The sequence below is a fragment of the Pleurodeles waltl genome, chromosome 10, assembly GCF_031143425.1.
Source record: "Pleurodeles waltl isolate 20211129_DDA chromosome 10, aPleWal1.hap1.20221129, whole genome shotgun sequence".
Taxonomy (NCBI): domain Eukaryota; kingdom Metazoa; phylum Chordata; class Amphibia; order Caudata; family Salamandridae; genus Pleurodeles; species Pleurodeles waltl.
The window spans coordinates 623914222-623935025 of NC_090449.1; the positions used below are offsets into that span (position 1 = coordinate 623914222).

A 20804-nucleotide genomic window follows, 5' to 3' on the forward strand; every position below is an offset into this window, starting at 1 on the left:
CTTCGTGATGGGGTTGGCCGGGGGGCCCATGCACTGCCCATGCCAAGTGCGTGGGCAGTGCACTGGCCCCCCTGGGGCACACTGCACCCCATCTCTGCCAGGATTTTCATTGCGGGGTTACTGCCATGAAACCGCTGGCAGAGAAGGAGGTTATAATCCCCAGCAGCACTACCCTGGCTTATTAGGACCGCCAGCACCGCCAGACCATAGTGGAGACGAATATTGGTGGTACTGGCAGTACGACCATGGCGCTACCACCGCAGTTGCAATGTGGCGGTCATTAGACTGCTAGGGTCGTAATGAGGCCCAATGTATTAACTTAAAGAATACATGGAGAACTTTTGGTACATCGAAAGACATTGAAGGTTTCCTGTTTAGAGGAAGTGTTGTAATTTGACTTCCTTAAATTCCACTGTATGTGATATAGTAAATGTTGCCTCCTGTGTTCAATACACATTATAATTATACCTGCTTGTTTATGATGAAATGAGCCATTCCCATCCTCCTGCGTTTGTCCCCAAGTTGGTACTTATCAACACTCCACTGAATGTTACGTTGTTGTAACTGTGCAACACTTCTGACAGGATTTGACTAACAGCTGATGTGCCTAAGAGGCTGTCACTTGTTTCGACAAAAAAAGCTTTATTTTGAGAATTTATACTGGAAAATCATCTTTGCAACACTGAGGAAAATGTAAAGTAATTTGTAGAGGACAATCGTTTTCATGACAGCTATTCTACCCATTATGGAAAGTGGGAGCTAGATCACATTTTCTACTTTATCTGCAAATTAGTGTAGCATGACTCCATAGTTACTACAAAATGTCTCATCACAATTGTGATGGACTTTTCTACCTAAGTACCAGACCACTCAAGGGAATTCTACATTACATTGTTTAGTTAAGTTAGCAAATATAAGTGTCAGTGAATTGGTCCTATGTGTTTTTTTATCCAACAATGGCAATGAATCTTAAAATCTCCCTTGCGACTGGGGTCAAACTGATCCCCGGGTCTCTAACATAAAGTAGTATGTCATCTGAATACTCCAATATTTTTAGGAGTTGGCTGGGCCTCTTAATTCCCTATATGATGTTCCCACAGTGCGCTCACTAGAGGTTTTGAGGACAATGATTTTGGTGGAGGGGATAAAGGTCATAAATGGTGGCATTAATTTGGGCCCTCGTCATGACTTCTTTATAAAGCAAGGATATCCACTTTGACAGCGGAAGTCCTGAAGCAAGTCTTCTATGCACATATTTCATGTATCTCCGTTCCAAAGTGTCAGATGCTTTCTTGGGGTCTAGAAAAACAGCTAAAGCATTGGGGTTGAGGTGAATCGTGCAATTGTACAGAATAGTGTGTGTACATTTTGTGCAGTTGGAGTTCCTGGTTTAATCCCTGTTTCCATGGGTAGTATGGTAGAATTATGATTCTTAAAGGTTAACTGGATAAAGAATTGAGATTTTATTAAAGGCAAGGAGGCTAGCATTATGCATTAATCTTTTTACTCCTTCTGAGTATCCCCTTTAAAGCTTGTCACATAGAAACTTGAAACATCACAATGAATAGTGCTTTCAGTCCCTCAAAAGCAGCCTCCCCTATATTTTCTTCTTTCTCATTTGTTTGAACTTCAATCATATATTCTCTGTATTCCATCATATTTCCATCTTCAATACCATAAAACATTTAACTTTCTATAAACAAATACAAAAACATAGGATCATTATATCACTATCTTTGATAAACAATTTTTTATTTACCTAGAACAAAATACATTAATCACATACCGAATTCTTCCAATAGAAGTATATAAATATATAAATTACAAAAGGCTATCATACAATCCCATTAAGGAGATCACGGATAATCTAAAAACTCAAAGAATGGCATAACCAATGATTACTGAATAAGGATGAACTACAATTCATTACTGTTACACACCCAATGATGCCAACCATTTATTTTCTGCCAAAGATTGATAAAATGATACACAAACCTATTGTATCAGGGTGTGGTTCAGCCTTTGAAAACCTGTTGAAATATGCTGATTATTACATCTTTCTAATAGTTGAACCATTATCATCCTATGTTAATGAGTCTGGCGATATCCTGAGATGGATCTCTGACATTGAATGGCAAGAGGATTTCATTCTGGTCACGATTGATGTGGTATCTTTATATACATCTATCAGACATGACATTGGCCTTAATGCTGTTAAGTCTTTTTGGAGACAGAGAAAACTAAAAGAGCCCAAACATTCAGACATGCTATTGGTGATGATTGAGATATGTATGTGCAATAATGTTTTTCTTTTTGTTCATGAAGTATATCAACAGGCATACGGGACAGCAATGGGGATTTCCTTTTCTCCCAGCCACGCTAATCTGACAATAGGCTGGTGGGAGAGGGAAGTCGCATGGCAAGAAATATACAATGAGCTTGTGTTCAACGTCATAATTTGGTTGAGATGCATTGATGACTTTTTCCTAATTTGGAAAGGTGCACAAGATCTCTTTTTGGAATATTTTGAAGAGATTAACTCAAATGATTGTGGTTTAAAATTTGCATACAATATAAGCAAGCAACTGATTGACGCTTTGGACATTTGTGTGTTTGTACATGACAACAAACTTGAAACAACTTCATATAGAAAGCCCCCAGCTACAAATAGTGTCTTACATGGCTTGAGTTTTCACCCTAGAGCTTTAATTAAGACCATTCCATATGGTGAATTAATTCTTACCAAAAGAAATAGCTCCTTTCAGTTTAAAGAAGTTAAGAAAAGATTCTATAAGCAAGGTTATCCAGCAAGGTTTATTGAACGGGAAGCAGTCAGAGCCAGTAGCTTATAACGTACAAACATTCTGATGGATAAATCATTATTGATGTCTGATAACTCAGATGTTGTAAGGATGATAACTACTTACAGTAAGGAGAGTAATGACATCAAACAAATCTTTCGGCGAAACTGGTATATTCTTTTGAGTGAAGATGACATCTCAAAGATGATAGGACCTAGACCATAAATTACATTCAGGAAGGCTCCCTCACTTAAAGATAAACTGGTTAGAAGTCATTTTGCAGACAAACAATCTACTACATTGCTAGGGCCACAAAATAAAGGATTTGTCAAGTGCCTCAATTGCAAAGCATGTAAGATTGGAAATAATGTCAAATACGTCAATGATCCTAAAGGTAAACAGATAACATTAGAACAGAGGATTACATGCAGGACTACTCATGTGGTCTATGTCATCGAATGCAAATGCAGTCTGAAATTACTGGAAGTACAACTTTTCCAGTAAAGAAATGTATCTTGAAACACATAAGTGCAGTGGAACACAGAGATGGAAGCTACGATGTGGCCAAGCACTTAACGGTATCACAATGTGGAGACTGCCGATCCCTTCGATATTATGATTTGGCATATGTACCTTTAAATGAACGAGGAGGGGATCAGACTCTACTACTGCGCAGACTGGAAAGTTGGTATATCATCAGAATCTGGACTAAGATTCAGGAAGTACTCAATAGCAATGAGGAACTTAATGTTCATCTGTAATAGCTATATGATTGATAACATGGACTACTGGTAGGTGACTATACAAATCAAAATACATATACAATGATAATAAATGGGCCATGGGATCAATGGAATGAATAAGGTAAGATGACACTAAGCCATTATTTATTACTGTTTACAATTATGGTCATATTGAAAAATATATACACAATGTGAATTATACATATAAAGAAGACACATATGTGGCTGATTTATGGTTTGATGGATAATGTAAACCATTTTTATTTGATAAGAAGATACATTGCAATTTTGTTTAATTAAACCGTATAGTGCAAAAGATTGCATTATTGGAATGATATATGGTTTCATCTATTTGGTTTGATTTACTATGACATTTAAGTTTAACTTTCTTGATTCTCCATTGGTTGTATTTTAATTTTGTGACACTACGTGTCCCAGAATGCCTCATTATTGTCTTACTGTGGTAGTAGTATTTAATGAATACTGAAAAGGGACTCACCAGCCATGAACAAGACTCTTCGGAGTTGAAACGCGTTGGTGTTTGTTGGCATGGATTAAATACTGTGATTTTTCAGGAGAAACGGAGTGCAGTGGTTTCTTTCCTTGGAATTATAATTTGAGGAGGATTGGTCTACCTCCTGCCACTAGCACCAGCATTTTGTGTGCACTGTGCCTTCTGATATATGACCGTTTGTTTTGAAATATATGTTAAATATATGTGTGTGTGTATATATATATATATATATATATATATATATATATATACACACACACACTTACATAAATATATATGTGTATTATATTCACCATTCACCCACTAAGCACCTCCCAATTAGTGTGTGTGGGTGGGATAATGCTAGCCTCCTTGTCTTTAATCAAATCAATTATCGATTCCTTATTCTGTTAGAATTGCAATTTTATGTCAAGACAGGAGTCTATCATTATGCATGTTCAAAGGTCTTCAAGGCATAACTTGAAACATGTTCCATAGCTTTAAAATAGAATTGTCTAAAAGTGTTAATATTTGACCAGCCTGCCGCCCTTCACATATCTTCAAGCTGTCCTCCTGACATGAATACCTTGCTTATCATTGCCCTCTTACTGGAATGAGCTGTAAATCTGGTTAAATCTACACCTGCTTCCTTCATCACTGTCTTTACCCAGCCAGCAACAGTGGCATTCAAAACTACTTTAAAAGGTTTTACATAGGAAATAAGCAATTGTTCTTCTCCTGCACATCTCTTGTCAAATATTCTAGATTCTAGACTCATATTCTTTGAAGCATCAAATGATACAGAAATTCGGATTGGAATCAAAATAAGGTAAAAAAATTGAACTAGACATAGTTTTTGTTCTTCTACAGAGTTCGAAAAGTACCCCCTGAGATTGATAAAATCCTTTAAAAGCCTCCAAAGCTCTAATATCAGACACCCTTCTAAAAGATATTACACACAGCAAAGTTACCAATTTCCAAGATAGTTCCCGAATTCCTAAATACTTATTACTCGGCCAACTTTGAAAACATTTAAGCACAACATCAACATACCACAAAGTCTGATATTTTGATCTCAAAGGTCTAATACCCTGCAGATGAAAGGGCTTCTACCAATGGAAATTCCTTGACCTAAACAATATCCTGTCGCTATTGCTGATCTATAGCAGTTAACTGTTTTATATGACAGACCCTCCTGAAAAAGTCCTGCTAAAAAAAATCCCACTTCTATTTCATAAACTTGTATGGGATCCAGATCCCTTTCCATGCAACAACATACCCATACTGACCATGCCCCTTTGTATCTTTTCCTGAAACCTGGTGTCCATGATTCACTGAGTAAATCTGCATCTGTTCCTGAAAGGCCTGAGAACGTTTCTGAATTCCTGATATTTTCCAAGCTAGAAGGCCTACTAAACCGTACTGAACTAAAGGATGTTCAACTAGGTCTACTCCCCTCAAAAGACCTACGCACAACAGTATTAAATATGGGATGTCAATTGCCATTTCCAAACCTGTTGGGAACCAAGGCTGAATGTTCCCAAACAGGGTCAATAAAACAATCTGTCACTTCTGTTTTCTTACATGAACTAACACTCTCTGAATCATCGAGAATGGCGGAAAAGCATAGCCCTGCATATTCCTCCAATCTTGTGTGAAAGCATCTATTGCTATCGCCCGCAGATCGGGTCTCCAACTCATGTACCTCTGTATCTGAAAAGTGAGTCTGGAGGCAAAAAGATCTACTCCAAAATGACCAAAAATCCCTTGAATCGTTTCAGATAAATCCTCCCTCAACTTCCAATCACTGTAATCTGTTAAATTCCTTGAGTTCCTATCTGCCACTACATTGGAAGCACTCGGAAAATATTCAGCTTGCAAACTTATATGGTGCTCAAAGCAGGGGTCCCATATTTCTTGTGTTAAATTTGATAATTTATTTGATCTCGTACCCCCTAGCTTGTTGATGTAAGTCACTGCAGAAACATTGTCCATCTTTAGAAGAACAGCATGACCCTTCAAATGTTTCCTGAAACTTTGCATAGCAAACAAACTTGCTGTCAATTCCAAACAGTTTATATGACTCTGTCTCTCCTCCTTAAACTGTTGTTTCCTGTTCTAAACAAAAGGCTCTCCAACCTCAACCACTTTTATCTAACTCCAGACCAAAAATCCACTTTTGTTCCAAAAATTGCTTTTCCATTCTTTGCTATAACATTTTCCATCCACCACTGTAATTCTACCTTCACTTTCTGATTTATATGTATCTTGCTCCGCATACCAAAGGCCTTTGGACAACCCCATTGTCTTCAACTGTTACGGTGCCCGGTAATGCAATGGACCTGGAAAAATTGCTTGCACTGATGAGGATTACAAATCAACTATACGAGCCAATTCCATCAATTGCATTTGCTCTTTTTTTAAGAGAGTGGATACTTCTTGCCTTACTTCCTTTATCTTCTTGCCTGGTAATTGTAATTGACATAAATTTGTGTCCACTAGAAAACCTAAGAATTCATATGTTGGTTTGAAATTAAGACTGACTTCTCCAAATGCACCCCAAAAACCTAGGTATTCCAACAACTGTTTCACCATGCCCATCTGGTCTTTAAATTCTTCCACATCCTGCAACATTATCAAAATATTGTCCAAATACATTATCATTCGAATACCCCTCTCTCTCAGATATCGCTCTACTGGCCTTAAAAGCTTTGTAAAACACCAAGGGGCTGCAGATAGCCCAAACGGAAGACATAGGAACTGATATAAGTCTCCTTTCCATCTGAATCTTAGAAACTTCTGACTCTCTTCTCTGATAGGAATGGTGAAATATGCATGTTTTAGATCCATCTTCACGAACCAATCTTCGTCCTGAAGTAAATCCCTCAATAAATGTATTCCTTCTATTTTGAAATGTCTGTAAACGACAAACTGATTTAAACTTCTTAAATGTATTACCAGTCTCCTACCTTTGTCCTTTTTTTCCCCACTAAGAAAATTGTGCTTACAAAACCTGCCTCTTCCAAATTCAAGACTTTTCGGATTGCTCCGTTGTCTATCATTTGTTCTGTCTCTTTCGTAACTATAAAACCCAATTCTGTATTGAACACCAACACTTTTGCCTCCTTCTACTGAGAAGGATAACCTGCGAACTGTATTTGATAGCATCCTACTGTTCCTAGCATCCAAGGATCCCTTGCAATCTCCTTCCAATGCTTTTGAAATAACTTTATTCCCACCCCCCCACCTTTAAAGGGATAAAAACAGAATCTGTCTTCATGCTCACCTTGTGTTGAACTGGATGACTGTCCTCTTCCTTTATTAGCTCAATACCTTCCAGACCATCCCCTCTGGGGATAGAAACCTCCCTGGTTTCCTCTTTTATTACCATAACTCCCACCAGAGTTGTATACTGAAGTTTGGGACTTAAAATTCGCTCTGCCAGAAGGGTGCCCTCTCCGTCAGACCCATCCATATAAACTACTCTTGTAAAATACTCTGTTCATATTAAACTGTGCCTTGTCTAAACTAGTAAAAGTCTGGATGTGCTTGCCCAAAGATTTTACCATGCCTTCGCCAAATAAAAGGCCTTCTACATCCTCACTTAATTATTTTTTTGCCAAAACAGCTAATTTGGAATTAATATGCATCAAAACCGATTTTCTTCTCTTTGCCTGACGTCCAGCATTGGCGTTTGCCAAGAAACAAATAGTGCGTTGGCACCAGCCTCTCAGCAAGTCAATATTCAAATCTTTCCCTTTCAAATAAGCATCTTCTTTTAGGTCAAACATTCTTGCTAGTGGACCAAGCACATCCAACAACCTGTCCTGGCATTGTTTAAGGGCTCTTTCGAAACCCTTCCTGGGATCTCTCCCATTTTAAATAAGTATGTAATTAACTCTGGGTCCAGATTTGAAGTCATAGTGATTTTATCACTGATTATTGCTTGAGAAAATTCGAGCACATAATGTTATGCTCTTCTCTTTCCAAGGGTCTCCTAATCCAGTGCTTAATGTAATTGGCCACCAGCCTTTACCCCTTGGGTGTCTAATGTCACAAGGATTCAAAAGATTTTCAACCACTGGATCTTTCGGAGTTTTGCATACTTCAGAATTTTCATCCAACAGACTTCCAAACTCCTCATCAATGGTTGCATCATAAAATAAATCTAAAATATATTCATTCACATCAGAATTGTGACTCCATCCACCATTATCATCTGATGGCTAGTCATTTACAGTGTTAAACTGCCTCTCGTGTGAGCCGCTTCGGACACCTTCTGTATCAGAATCGCATAGGATTCCTTTCTTTTTTGCAGACACATTTGTTTGTTTTCTCTTCTTAAAACATATAACTCCAGGGCCCCTAAACCCTTCCTCATACTCTTATATTGAGAAAAACTCCTCATCATCCACATTAGTGGATTGTCTCTTTCTGAATAAGGCTTCTTTTACAGTAAACTATACCACACTACTCAACTCCTCACTGATTATTTTCCTTATCATTGACTCATGACTCTGGCCAGCACTGCCCTGCTCCTCCATTACCTTTCGAAAGGAGTAAATATTTTGAACAGAAAAAATATATATAACTTCTTTAGAGAATTCTTTAAAATTAGGTATTTTATAAATACTGTTCATATATAAATATATTAAGGCCCAGATTCAACTGAAGAGACGAAATGCTGTTGAAAAACGAAGTGCGTTCTGTGGAGAAATGTACTACTGCATTTTGGTTGCTAGGTAACCTCCCCTGCAGGAGCAATCTCCCTCAGAAAACACCTCAGCATGTACGAATTGGGCTGTTTTCCTTTAAAAAATTACATGTGAGGTGTTGCATTGCGAAGCAACGTTGGAAAACAGCACATGGTTAAATTAAAAACTGCTGTACTACAATAAACATATGAGAACAGTACAGCGTATTTATAAACTAAATATCAACTCAGAACAATAAACGATAAAACAAGTTTTGTCTCGAACAAAACTCCTTTCACAAAAAAATATGTTTAATATTCTGAATAAACACAAATCCCAAATTCAAGCATGCTAAAGCCTATAAATTGGGTTAGATATACTGCAACTAAAAGAACTACACATTCAGTTGTTTTCTCAATAGATCCACGCAATTAAAATTATACTCTTCTGCCCAGAAGCAGCAAACAAAAGAGGAAGAAAATAGAGGAGAGGCTGCTTTTGAGGGTCTGAAAGTTCTATTCATTGTGATGTTTCTAGGTTCTATGTAATACGCTTTCGAGATACTCATCAGAAGGAGTAAATAAAAGATTAATGCATAATATTAGCCTCCAGTCTTGACATACAATCCAATTAAATTAACCTTCTGTGTCTACCCTTAGGAGTGACAGGAGCCTGTGTGAGGCTTATGACTATAAAGTAGCTAGTTTGGCCGGTTTTAGTAGGGTGATTGTCACTGCCTCCCTGAGTGTGACAGTTGACAGTTGACATCCTCTTTCTAGTGCTCCCTTTCAAACATCATCAGAAAGTGCGGGGATAAAATATCTATGTAATCTTCATAAAAGACAACTACGTCTGTTCAGTATTCTCCTAATTGCTGTTTTTATCTCGTTCTTTGAGTGGTAAATTGTCTACAGCCGCTGTCACTTATGTAAAAGTTCATCATTCCAAACTCCGAGCAAGATGAAAGATATGTGAGTATGTACATTTTTCAAGAAAAAAAGGATGACATTGTAAGAAACAGTATTGCACAAACACTCTACAGTTGATACACATTTAGATGGAAAAGTTTAAAGTAACTGTTTAAGAACAAAGAGACATCAGCTATAATGCTCAGTTTTACAGAACAAATAAATGTTAGCCATAATGCTATGTTTATGATTTTAGTTGTTGTCACCATTTTATTTTTGCCTCTGCCATGATCTGTATTAGTTTTAAGTATTTTATTTGGCAGATCAAACAGGAATTCATGTATGATCGGGCACACATGGAACACGTGTGAGAATGGACAAAGAGAAAAAAGATATAGAGATCCTGCTAGAATTGCAGAAATCCCTTCTGAAATCTTGGGAACACTGAATCTACATATGGGGACTGCACACATATCGTACTGTGGTTTAGACTGCTGTGATCGGACCTGTTCCCTGAATGATGGAGGTGTTCAACTCTGGTGATTCCTTAGTATGGTGAGGCCAAGGAAGGGTAAGCTCACATTTTGAGTCCATGCTTGATAAGGTGAGCTCCTTCAGACATCTAAATCACAGTAAGAGAAAACAGCATTGAAACTGAGATATGTTCTATTTCTAGTGTATATATAAAAACTAAAGACTGAGGAGGGAGAAAAAACTGAAGAGAGATAATCTTTGTTTGAAAAGACAAATACAGAAAGAGAACCTTAACACTGATGATTACCTATGTTCTTTTTTAAATACTGTTGTATTAGAAATCTATTTTAGATAAAGGACCTGTATGTTGAAAAACTGATCACCTGAAATGATAAAGGAAAGAAAGATTGTTAGATAAACATTATCCCAAGATTCATAGACGTCTATCCTGAAGATTTAAAGCTCCCTTCCTCAGGTAACTGGTGGTTTTGGATGTATTAATGTGTGATAGTGTCACTGCAAATTAGTAATAATCTCATTCCAGACCTCCTTCCCTGCAGTACCCTCCCTAATTCCTGTTTCTTCACTGCTAAATTGTTTGTGCTAGAATGGGGGAATTTTGGGGGTACTGCTCCTGAGAAATTTTGGACTCTGGCAGGTGTTTATAAATTTTCTCTGCACAAGTTACCTAATCAAGTTTTAGTCAGTCTGTGAAGATATTTAGAGATGTTTGCTTCATCACGTTATATGTGAGTTATACAGTTCTTCACTGTATTTCCTAAATCTGACCACAATTCTGAGGCCATCAAGAATCATTTGCCCATCTCCAGTTTCAGTAATGGCGATGTAGTCCAATGCCCACTCAGGTCTTACTATTTTAGCTAAGATTATTACGGGGTATTTTCCATGACTGTAGTGCCTGGCTTCCATGTATTTTCCCAAAACACTTTTGTTTCTCGGTCTGCAGAGTCATTGAATTCTTTGAGTTCGACATGGATGGTGTTAAGCAACTTACTACCCTGGTTGACGCATGTCTAGTTTCCAGTTCTCTGATTTATTTTCCTAGTTTATCTAAGCTATATCTGCAGTTATATCTGATAAAGCAAATTAACTATAAATGAATGCATGTCATGCCTGGTGAAATATATACATCTTCCAGTATACTCGGATATGTCACTCTCCAGATATTCGCAAATGTTTCTTTTTACCATTGTACCTGGTTTCATGATGGTTTCTGCATTTGTTTGAAATAAGTTTCATTCCCAGAGCACACAAAGTCTAATTCATATTGTACTAATGTACATTAATGTTAGGTTTAGCTTCTTAGCAGTCATTTATGAGGTTATTTGCCAAATGTGTGTCAGCTCTGTAATGCAGTACAGTCAGGTTACTTATAACAATTAGTCCTTATCTTCTATTCTACCTGACAATTCTTTTGAGAGGCCATATTTCTACTTGGAGTTGTTTAGACAGAGGCAGGTCTTGATGAATTTGAGTTCTTTTTGTGGGTGTAAAAAGTCATGCAGTTTAACATTCGAACAAAATCTCAAGCACACTGGGTGCAACATCCTGTATGTGATAGATTGTTTGTGTCTTCTTTTTTACTGGAGCAAATAAATGTCTCTTCACCTGAATCTCAATCATGAAGTCTTGTGATAAATAGTGTTGAGGAACCAGCATAGTTGAGGTCCCATTTTCATTGGCCACCTGGGAACTGAGTCATGGTCCCTATAAATCCAAAGGCAGGTCATTATTGGCCTTGGGGAGATCTCAGTGTTGTTCTGGGAGGCAGGGATCTCTACGCCCTTTCTACGATAAATACTAAGGAGACATTTTCACCCAGATAGATCCAACAAAAGAACTTTCAACAACTCTTCCAAGTTCCACTGTCTTAAATTCTGAAAGTCTGACCAACCTTCTGTTATTCTTCCTCAAACTAGCTTCTAAGTCATTGTTCTTAGATCTAACATTATCTTTCCGGGCTGGTGTGGTAAGAGAGGTCATCCTCTAGGTCAAATCTTCTTTGTTCAGCTTGATGAAGTTTCACAGTGTGTTAAATAAGTGTTCCATCATGTGGTAACCTCATATTGACAGCCTGTCTATTTTGCAGTTTATTGATTGGAGGCTCAACTTCAGCTCCTGCCTGATGAACTTTATATCTTCATCCGTAGCGTCAGCAGGCTGTTAATGGTCACCAGGTTCTGCTGTGCTTTCTTTGTTGTGCGAGAAGATATTCTTTGGTCAATGCCAGATTTTAAGCTGTTAGTTACGCTTGGTTTATTATGACCAGGCTTGCAGCGTTTGGCTAATGTAGCTGTGGAAGTAAGCTGGCAAAAATGTGTATCAATCTTACCGTCTTTATCACGTGGGGACATTTTTTCTGTGTCGATGGGTGTATTATTGCAATTGAGGGACTGTCAACTGTTTAGTGTACCTGCTGTCACCCAGATCACCCATTATTCATTTACACACCTATTTTCTAGTTTTCTGCCTAGCCCCAGGGAAGTCTAATAGCATGTTCTAAAGTTACTGCCAGGATAGTTGGGAGTTATATTCTATCTGCGTAAACCCTTATTATAAAACTGAAAAATGTGTGACAAAAAATATTGTTTGATTAAAATATCACTTAAAGGATTCTTTATAAGTGCATGCTACGTTAAAGAAAGGACACAAAAGACCAATGTGTTGTTGAAAAAGAATAAACAGGGAATAAAAAAAATAGAACACATAAAGAGAAGCAGCTTGGGATGGAAAGAAAGGGCACAGGCTAATTGTTAAACTGCTAAGGCACGAAAATGGCAATTATTGTCATGGGAAATACTCGTTTTGGAGAAAAACAGACGAATACCAGTCTCCTATCACCAGACTGGCTGATCTCCAACTTGGTAAATAAGAAAAATGATTAAAAAAAGCTTTTGGATTAAAAACACAATGATTTTTGCAAAAATAACCAATACACTGATCTAGGAACCAATAAAAAACATCTTTATTATTCCTAAAAGAATAGGAATTTGAATAATATATAAAAAGAACAGAAATTGAGAATTGGGAGCAAGATTTTGAGTTATGGGGTAAAGGTGGTGAAAATCAGCAAAGAAACTGAGCGGGGGAAATGGATGAAATTGAAAGATGTTCATGAAAGAGACGATGTGAGGGGGAGGACAGGAAACAATGGTAGCCTGGTGAATTCCTTTAAAAGGAGGAAAAATATGAATAAGAGAGAGAGAGAGAAAGGGAGGATTAAAGAGGCGCAATTGGGAGACATTCTTAAACAAGGTAAAGATGAGTACCAAGAAAAAAAGTGTCTGATACGAAAAAAGGCAAAAATAACCAAAGTTCTCCAGACTAAGTGTGTCAAGTATATTTCTCAAGACAATAGCATTTTCCATTTGAATTGGAGAGCTTGGTGAATGCCCTTAACTTTGAAAGATGTGTGAAAATGGGGTTTATATACAATGTTTCTTAAGCACAAGTTTTCATAAGTCTCTTTATTTGAGGGCTCAAAGGGAAAAGAAATTCAGAGGCATGCTTATCATGGATTTGCACTGCCCTTAAGCCACGCAAGGGGGTGCAAGGGTCACGCAAAACAAGTCAGATCTCTCAAGCCATAGAAGGCCTCCTTCCGGTGCCCTAAGTGGCTTGATAAATCTGGAGTAACGCAAAGCTTTGCAAATTGCTGCCTTACGTCACTCTGCCTCAGCGAGGAATTCGCATTGGTTGAATGTTCGGAGTTCCCACACATCCATCCATGGATTTTGGCGCATTCCTAGATTTACCAACACTGTGAATGCATCAAAATGGTATGCCTTCTCAGGGGAGGTGCAACGAGGTGAAAGGTCTTTATTTCTCCTCGTTGTTTCCTCTTTCTAAGCATGTTGCATTTTGCAGCACACTTAGAGGGAAAATGCCTATGAGGATTGTTTTTGTGCAGGAAAGTGCCCCTCCCTGCAAAAACACAATTCTGCCTGCAACGCAGGCACCCTTGCACCATGGTGCAAGGCAGCACATTGTGAACCAGTGCAAGAAAGGGCTGGGATGCGCCATATCGTGTTAAATACGGCAAATTCCTGCCCTTTCACGCAGCACAGTGAATCAAGGTGGCTTGCTCTACTGCGTGAAACAACGATAAATCTGCCACAGAGTGCCAAAAAGTAACGGGCAAGCATTTTTAGTAAAGGAATAGGATGCTGGGGCCACTTTCCAGCATTCTCATATCTGGGGCTGGAAAAGAGCAGATGTGTAGTTGCCCACCACAGCAAACAGAAAGGGGCAATGTGTCAGCTGACTTCAGCTAGTGGCCATCGTGGATTGTGAGTGCCTGCATGTTGCCTACTCACATGAGCACAGACTGCAGAATAGGAGTTCACTTCAGTGCTAGAGATGAGGATTCTGAATTACTCTGCCACAAGTTTATTTTTTATATTTTTAAATATTTGCCGTCTTTTCTTACACGTTCATTTTTAGTTTTTTACTATATTTTTGCAAAGTTTTGGCATACCGCATATGTCTGTACAAAAATTAATTAAAACTTTGCAAGCTTGACAAAGCCAGACCTTTTTTCTTTGCCAATGTTTATGAAAAACAGAACCCCGAGAAGGGGGTCCTAGACATATATCCAACAAGAGCTGACTCATAACGTCATCTTACATCTGGGAAATTGTTTTTTTTTTTTACATGTAACATAATTAAGTTCGTCAAAGGCTGATTTAAGAGAAGATATTCAGTGGATAACACCATCATACACAGTGCTTGAAATGGAAAAATTAAAGTGCAGGTACTCTGTACCAGAGTACCTGCTTGTTTCTGGGAAGTGCCGGTACTCTCCAATTAAAAGTATTACGTTTTTCTTGAGATGTGCCGGTACTCTCCCTCTCAAAATAATAAAGTGCCGGTACTCAGTACCGGACAGTACCGGCCCATTTAAAGCACTGATCATACAGATAAACAGCAGCTGGCAATACAATTTCATGGTAAAGAAACCATGCGACCAGGCCCCTGACCTGCTCCCTGGCCGAGGTGGGAGTTTTGTTCCATATTCAAATACTAGTAGAACACTTTAGCAAAATAGACATTGTAACACAAAACTATTTTATTCAAACGTGAAATATTCTTTTTTTTTAGGTAGCATAGTAAACATTTCTATCACGTCATAATTGCACTGCATGCTTTTGGTCCCATCCCCAGAACTGTTTCAAGGCAATGAAATGGGACAGATGAACATTTTTATATGTTTCTTGAAGTAATCCTCCTCACGTATTAGAGCCTTCCAAATAACAAAGACTAGGTCAATATAATAGGATGTTTTACAAATTATATTAGTTATTATAAAATATAAAGTTGCCTAGTTTTGGCCATGTATGCCAGCTTGGCAGAAGTACCACTGACATTCTAATGTTAGATAATATTTAGCCCATCTACGTGAATACACCATGTTGGAGATGAAATTCATTGAAATCTGAAACGGATTAGCCCTTGATAAGATCCTTACCCGTTTTACTCCCTTGCTTCAGGTTAACTACAAACTCTGAAGACCCGTTCAGGTTCTAGCCAGAATCGCTTGATAGCGAGAGTACGGTCGGAATTGCTTCTTGGCTAAAAGCTATTTCCTAAAGTTGGGATGAGGTAAAGCAAACAGAATGGGTGCTAAAAAGAACACTTCCTTTACCTATTCTTGAATCAACATCTTCCCATTCAGTTACCCATTGTAGTCAAGTTGGAATTGAGATCAAGTTGAGCTATTGGGGCCGTTTGACAACATATTGATAATGTATCTCTTTCCTACCTTACATTTTAAAGGATGGAAACATTCTGGACTGATTCACTAACATTCAGGGGAAAATGTTCATACCTATGTTTGAGGGATTTTTTGACTTAATATGAATTTCAAAGAGTTCCGGTAGCGATCAGGGAATCTACAAATATTGCAGGCTGATTCCCAAAAGCTTTCATATGCATAAGGTTTGCTGCATACAGAAAAATAAAAGCTTCACATTTCAGCATGAAGAAATAGGACGTAAAACTGGATTTCCTCTTGCAAACATATTTACTATTTTTTCACCTAAAGAAAAATATTTTCCTCTTTGAGACACCCCTTAATGAACACTTCCATCAATTATAGGGCATTCCCTTCCCTTCTGCACGATGGGAACACTTTTACTCTTTGCCTTGACAGGAGTTTGCAGGAATTCTCTTATTTTCACAGGTGGACCTACCCATAAATGGCCACAAGCTCAGCCCTAGAAGTACAGGGCCCGGGTCACAAAGTTTCTTCCATGAGTGACATTACTTTCCCATCACAGTCAAGAGAAATTCAACAGCAAGTCAGACTCACTCACAAAAAACTATTGTAATTGAAGTGCTGAAATTTCACCACATTGGCAGAATTTTACTAAGGGACTTATGTACATAGCCTTTCTGAGGTCACACACGTCCCAGTTCACAGAATCGGGCCATTTATGACTGCAAAAATGTTGTTTTTAAATGTAGAAACACCAAACTGAGATACAGTAAGTTGCTACCAAATCTCAATGTGTGTTTGCAACCCAAAAGCGATTTGGCATTTGGTAGAGGCGTGTTTAGGACGTACCTTTCAAATACCGAATAGGTAGCATATGTATTAATGTTTTGCGACCTAATTACAGTTGCGAAACATTGATTTTTTTACTGACTACTCAACGGTAGTGGTAACCATTCACAAATGAATGGGTCCTCATGGGACCCCTTCCCCTTTGAGAATGTTAAAAACTAAAATATTTTTTTTAAGAGTAGGCACTGGTCTGACTTCCAGGTTTCATTTTCTTTGATTCAGCGGCAGCTCCTGCATAACTCAAGGGGAGGGGTGGGAGAAGGAGGGGGGTTGGGACGAGGTAAAACTAAAAATAAAAAAGCCCTTGCCTTGCCTCCATCTCTGCTGCCTCGCGTTCCTCTTCTTTTTGTGTCCCAGCATTCGTTGCTGGGACACCAGCACAGGCTCCCCAGCAAACCAGGTGCTGCTTTCATGACAAAACTGGCATGAAAGCAGCCCCAGGATTGGTCTGAGCGGCCTTGACTGCTCCTCAGACACAGCCCTGTAGTCCTTGTAAACTAAGTGCGCATGTGTGTTTGACTGGCCTGAGATGGCCGGCCAAACACACATGTGCACTTGGTGCACTCTCCCCTCCTCCCACCTCCTATGGCCCACCCCACCCCTCACTGCACTGCTGGCTGTGCCAGAGCAGGAAAATAAAACAATAGTAAACTATTGTTTTATTTTTTTGCTTCTGGTACAGCCAGGTTGGTGACGCTCTTTCGCCATAGCGAAGGAGACGTCCCTGTAGAAAGCATAAGTATGGGCTGAGATTTACATCTCTTCTGAGAGTTCTTTTTTCTGTTCACTAATGCTCCCAGAAGGATGCCTGGAAAACTGCTTTCTAGGTGGGAATGTCATGTGACATCTCCTGTGGAAGTCTAACCTGTACGGAATTCGACACAGCTCAGAAATATGTATAGGGGCAATAGGACCTCTTGTGTAAATGTGCACCTTTATTCTTTTTCTCCTACGGAAAAGCATTTCTCCAACACCCCAAACACCCCCCCAACACCCACAGAAAAGCCCACTTCACCAGACCATACTAAATGTGGAGTGAAATGTTTCCCTTCCATCCAGCAAGAAGAGGTATTCCAGCTCTTGCCTGAAAAACAATCTATGACCATTTCCAGGGTAGGAAAGGGTTTAACGGGAATTTGAGAAGCCTTACAAAATAGAAGTTTTTTTGTCAAACTTGCATGGCAACCATGCCGTGAAACTACCTACTTACCACTTTGAGTGCGATGTACGACTGCAGACGTCTCTTTTTTACCCTTTTGTGAGTTTCTGGCAGGCATAAATTGAGGTATTTTTACCATAATCGTGCTTTGGCCGATACATCACTTAGAATAGGGCTCTATGTATGCTAACTGCTTGGGAGGTCATATCTAAACAAATCACATTTGCTGTACCTACTTTTGGGGTTTGTGACTGTCAAAATGCATCCTTTCGAAAGTTAACTTATGCCTTACCTGAATGCAATTTATAATGAATGAATGCCCTTGGAAAACCCTTTGAAGAACTCCCGATTTTGTATTAAATGCTCTGGCACAGGCATCACCGCTTCCTGTAAATACTAGAGGGACAACAAAAAATAATGAGTTTAATAACTGACCGAGTAAGCAATTTCTAATAAACGTAAATGTACTTTGATGTTACACATATCTGCTCGTAATGTGATGTCCATTCGAATGCTTACATCAATACACTATAAACATGAGCTGTTATTGGTACAACCTGCAGAGCTAACGCTTTACACACAGGACAGAGATGACCAGCAAAGGCACAAGGGAGAGTGACATAATCAGAACAACACTGCAGAAGGTCTGTAAACATAAGCCAGACACTCACAAAACTCCATTCCTCACTCAATAGGCATCTTTGCACAAGAGTAAAGGGAACAGTACAGGGTAACAAAGGTATGAACCTAGGCAAGCATTTGTAGAGCATAGTAGAGCAAGATTTGGTTTAGGAGCATTCATAAATTATGACATCAAGATTTATTTAAACAGTTTGATTTAGACTAGGCCTCGAACCACATCCATGCACACACACCTAATGTGCCTCAATGCTTAACGTTTTGGAAAGGAACCCACTCGAGCTCCTCTTTCTCGGCAAGGCTCCTGAAATTTGGATTGCTCATCGAGCTCACATTAAGATTGCTTGAACTTTCAATCTTTTAAAAAAGAATCTTGGAAGACTTCTCCTGAATGTATTGCACTACAGTGGAGTTGCATGTATAAGACGCATTAGTTGTGGACAGATAGCATAGCAAGCACGCTACTCAACATAAGTGCCTTGGTTGAAGAGTGGGTTATGTCACTAGTGTTTTCATGTCGTGCTTTTATCATGCTTTTCCGTCCCGCCTTGGGCATTCACTACAGAAAATGAGCATGAGGTATGCTATTTTTGTTTTAATTTGTAATATTTTTGTAGCATTGAATTTTTTTCTATGTTAAGTCAAAAAGTCTCTGATGTCCCTCGCGTGGGTCCTAGCTTGAACTACACCAGGAACTCTACAAAAAAAAATATTTAAATAAGTAATAATGCATACATGGCTGCACAAGTGTCCATGTGAATTAATGTATTCTGTTCACAGTGTACAACATTAATGCACATTTTATCAGGTTAATAGTGCCCTCCACGCAGTTCTCTGGAAATACACTCGGCCTGAAAGTAATGCGCGAGCATGGGGCAGTTCTCAGTGATGTGACTGGCTGTTTGTGCTTGTCTACTATGTGTGGTCCCTTTGCAAAACAGATATCCCTCATATACAGGCGCTCACATGCTTTAGTAAGCTATGGCAAAGCTGATAGGTCTCGATATTACGTGTGTGCAAGTGCTAATTCACTGATTTGCGAGCTTGTGTGTTCTTTTGTGTAAATCGATGAATGAGTGAATGTGAGAATGGGTAAGCAACAGGATGATTTGTAAGTGGGTGGACAGATGAATGTCTGATTATATTGATAATTATTGGGTGTATGCGTGCACTGAAGGATAAATTAATGGATGAGCGTTTACATGAATGGTTGAAAAAGAAAGTGAATGGGTGACTAGATGGCATGAGAGTGAAGGCATGGATGGACGCAGAAAAGTTACAATCTTACAGGCTGAAGCTGTCAGAAATGCTAAGAATTACCAATATTACGACATAGCAGATGCTACCCCTGGGCTGGGCACCATTGTGTAAAGAATGTCCGTACTATGTAAGCAATTACCACCATTATGTTGTGTAAACATTACATCAGGGGCAAAAATTACCAATATTATGATTAAGCAAGCAGTACACATTTTCCAAGAAAACTCATAATATATAATGAATTACCACAAATATACTGCTCTGATGTGCCACGCCACTCAATAATCTATTGTGCATGTCCAGATGTACACCATCACACAGTAATATTGAATGCATTTTTAGATTGGCTTCATTACCCAGTAGTCCTTACAGTGTTTTTAAATAGTCTCCATCACTTAATAATACTTAGTGCAGGTTTGGATTTGCACAATCATTTATTACTCGACTGTATGTTCAGATTTGGTCTCAGAAATCGTGAGTGTTGGCCCAAATGTGCCCCCCCCCCACATTCGCACCATAACTCAGTACTCATAACTGCATTTCAGAATTGTAACCCTAGTAATTCATTCAACTACATGTATAGATTTGCCCCGTCACTCGCTAATCATTAAAACATGTTCAGTTCTCCACCAATCACTAATCCTCGGTGCATATCCTTAAATGCACCACTACTGAGTAAGTATGAATGCATGCTGATATTTGCACCAACACTCAGAAATATTGAATCCACGACCATATTTCCATCATTACTCAAATATCTTGACTGCAGGCCCATATCTGCACCATCAATTAGTAATCCTTTGGGCATGTTCATCCGTAACAAGTGGATGGTATGGCCTAGGTTATGTTCTCCAAATTTCCCAATGCCTGCCTAATCAGTCAGGTGCTAAACTCCGCATAGAAGGCAAGAAGCCAGAAGTGGACCACAAGTGGCACCTGTGTAAGGCTCCTATGTGTGTGGAGCATGAACACCATCTGCCTGTGGCACTCTCACCACTTCAGTGGAGGGAGCCCCTTGCAGCAGCTGCTACCCCAGAGAAGACATGG

The 20804-nt window shown here is 38.9% G+C and overlaps 1 protein-coding gene across 1 annotated transcript in view; it reads right to left on the bottom strand.

Moving 5' to 3' along the window:
* Window positions 1-20804, bottom strand: part of WDR86 (WD repeat domain 86) — a 309109-nt gene that overhangs the window by 28781 nt on the left and 259524 nt on the right. The window contains exon 6 of the mRNA XM_069211095.1: window positions 18151-18254. Within this exon, the coding sequence (XP_069067196.1) occupies window positions 18151-18254 (104 nt within the window). The remainder of the gene's footprint in view (window positions 1-18150; window positions 18255-20804) is intronic.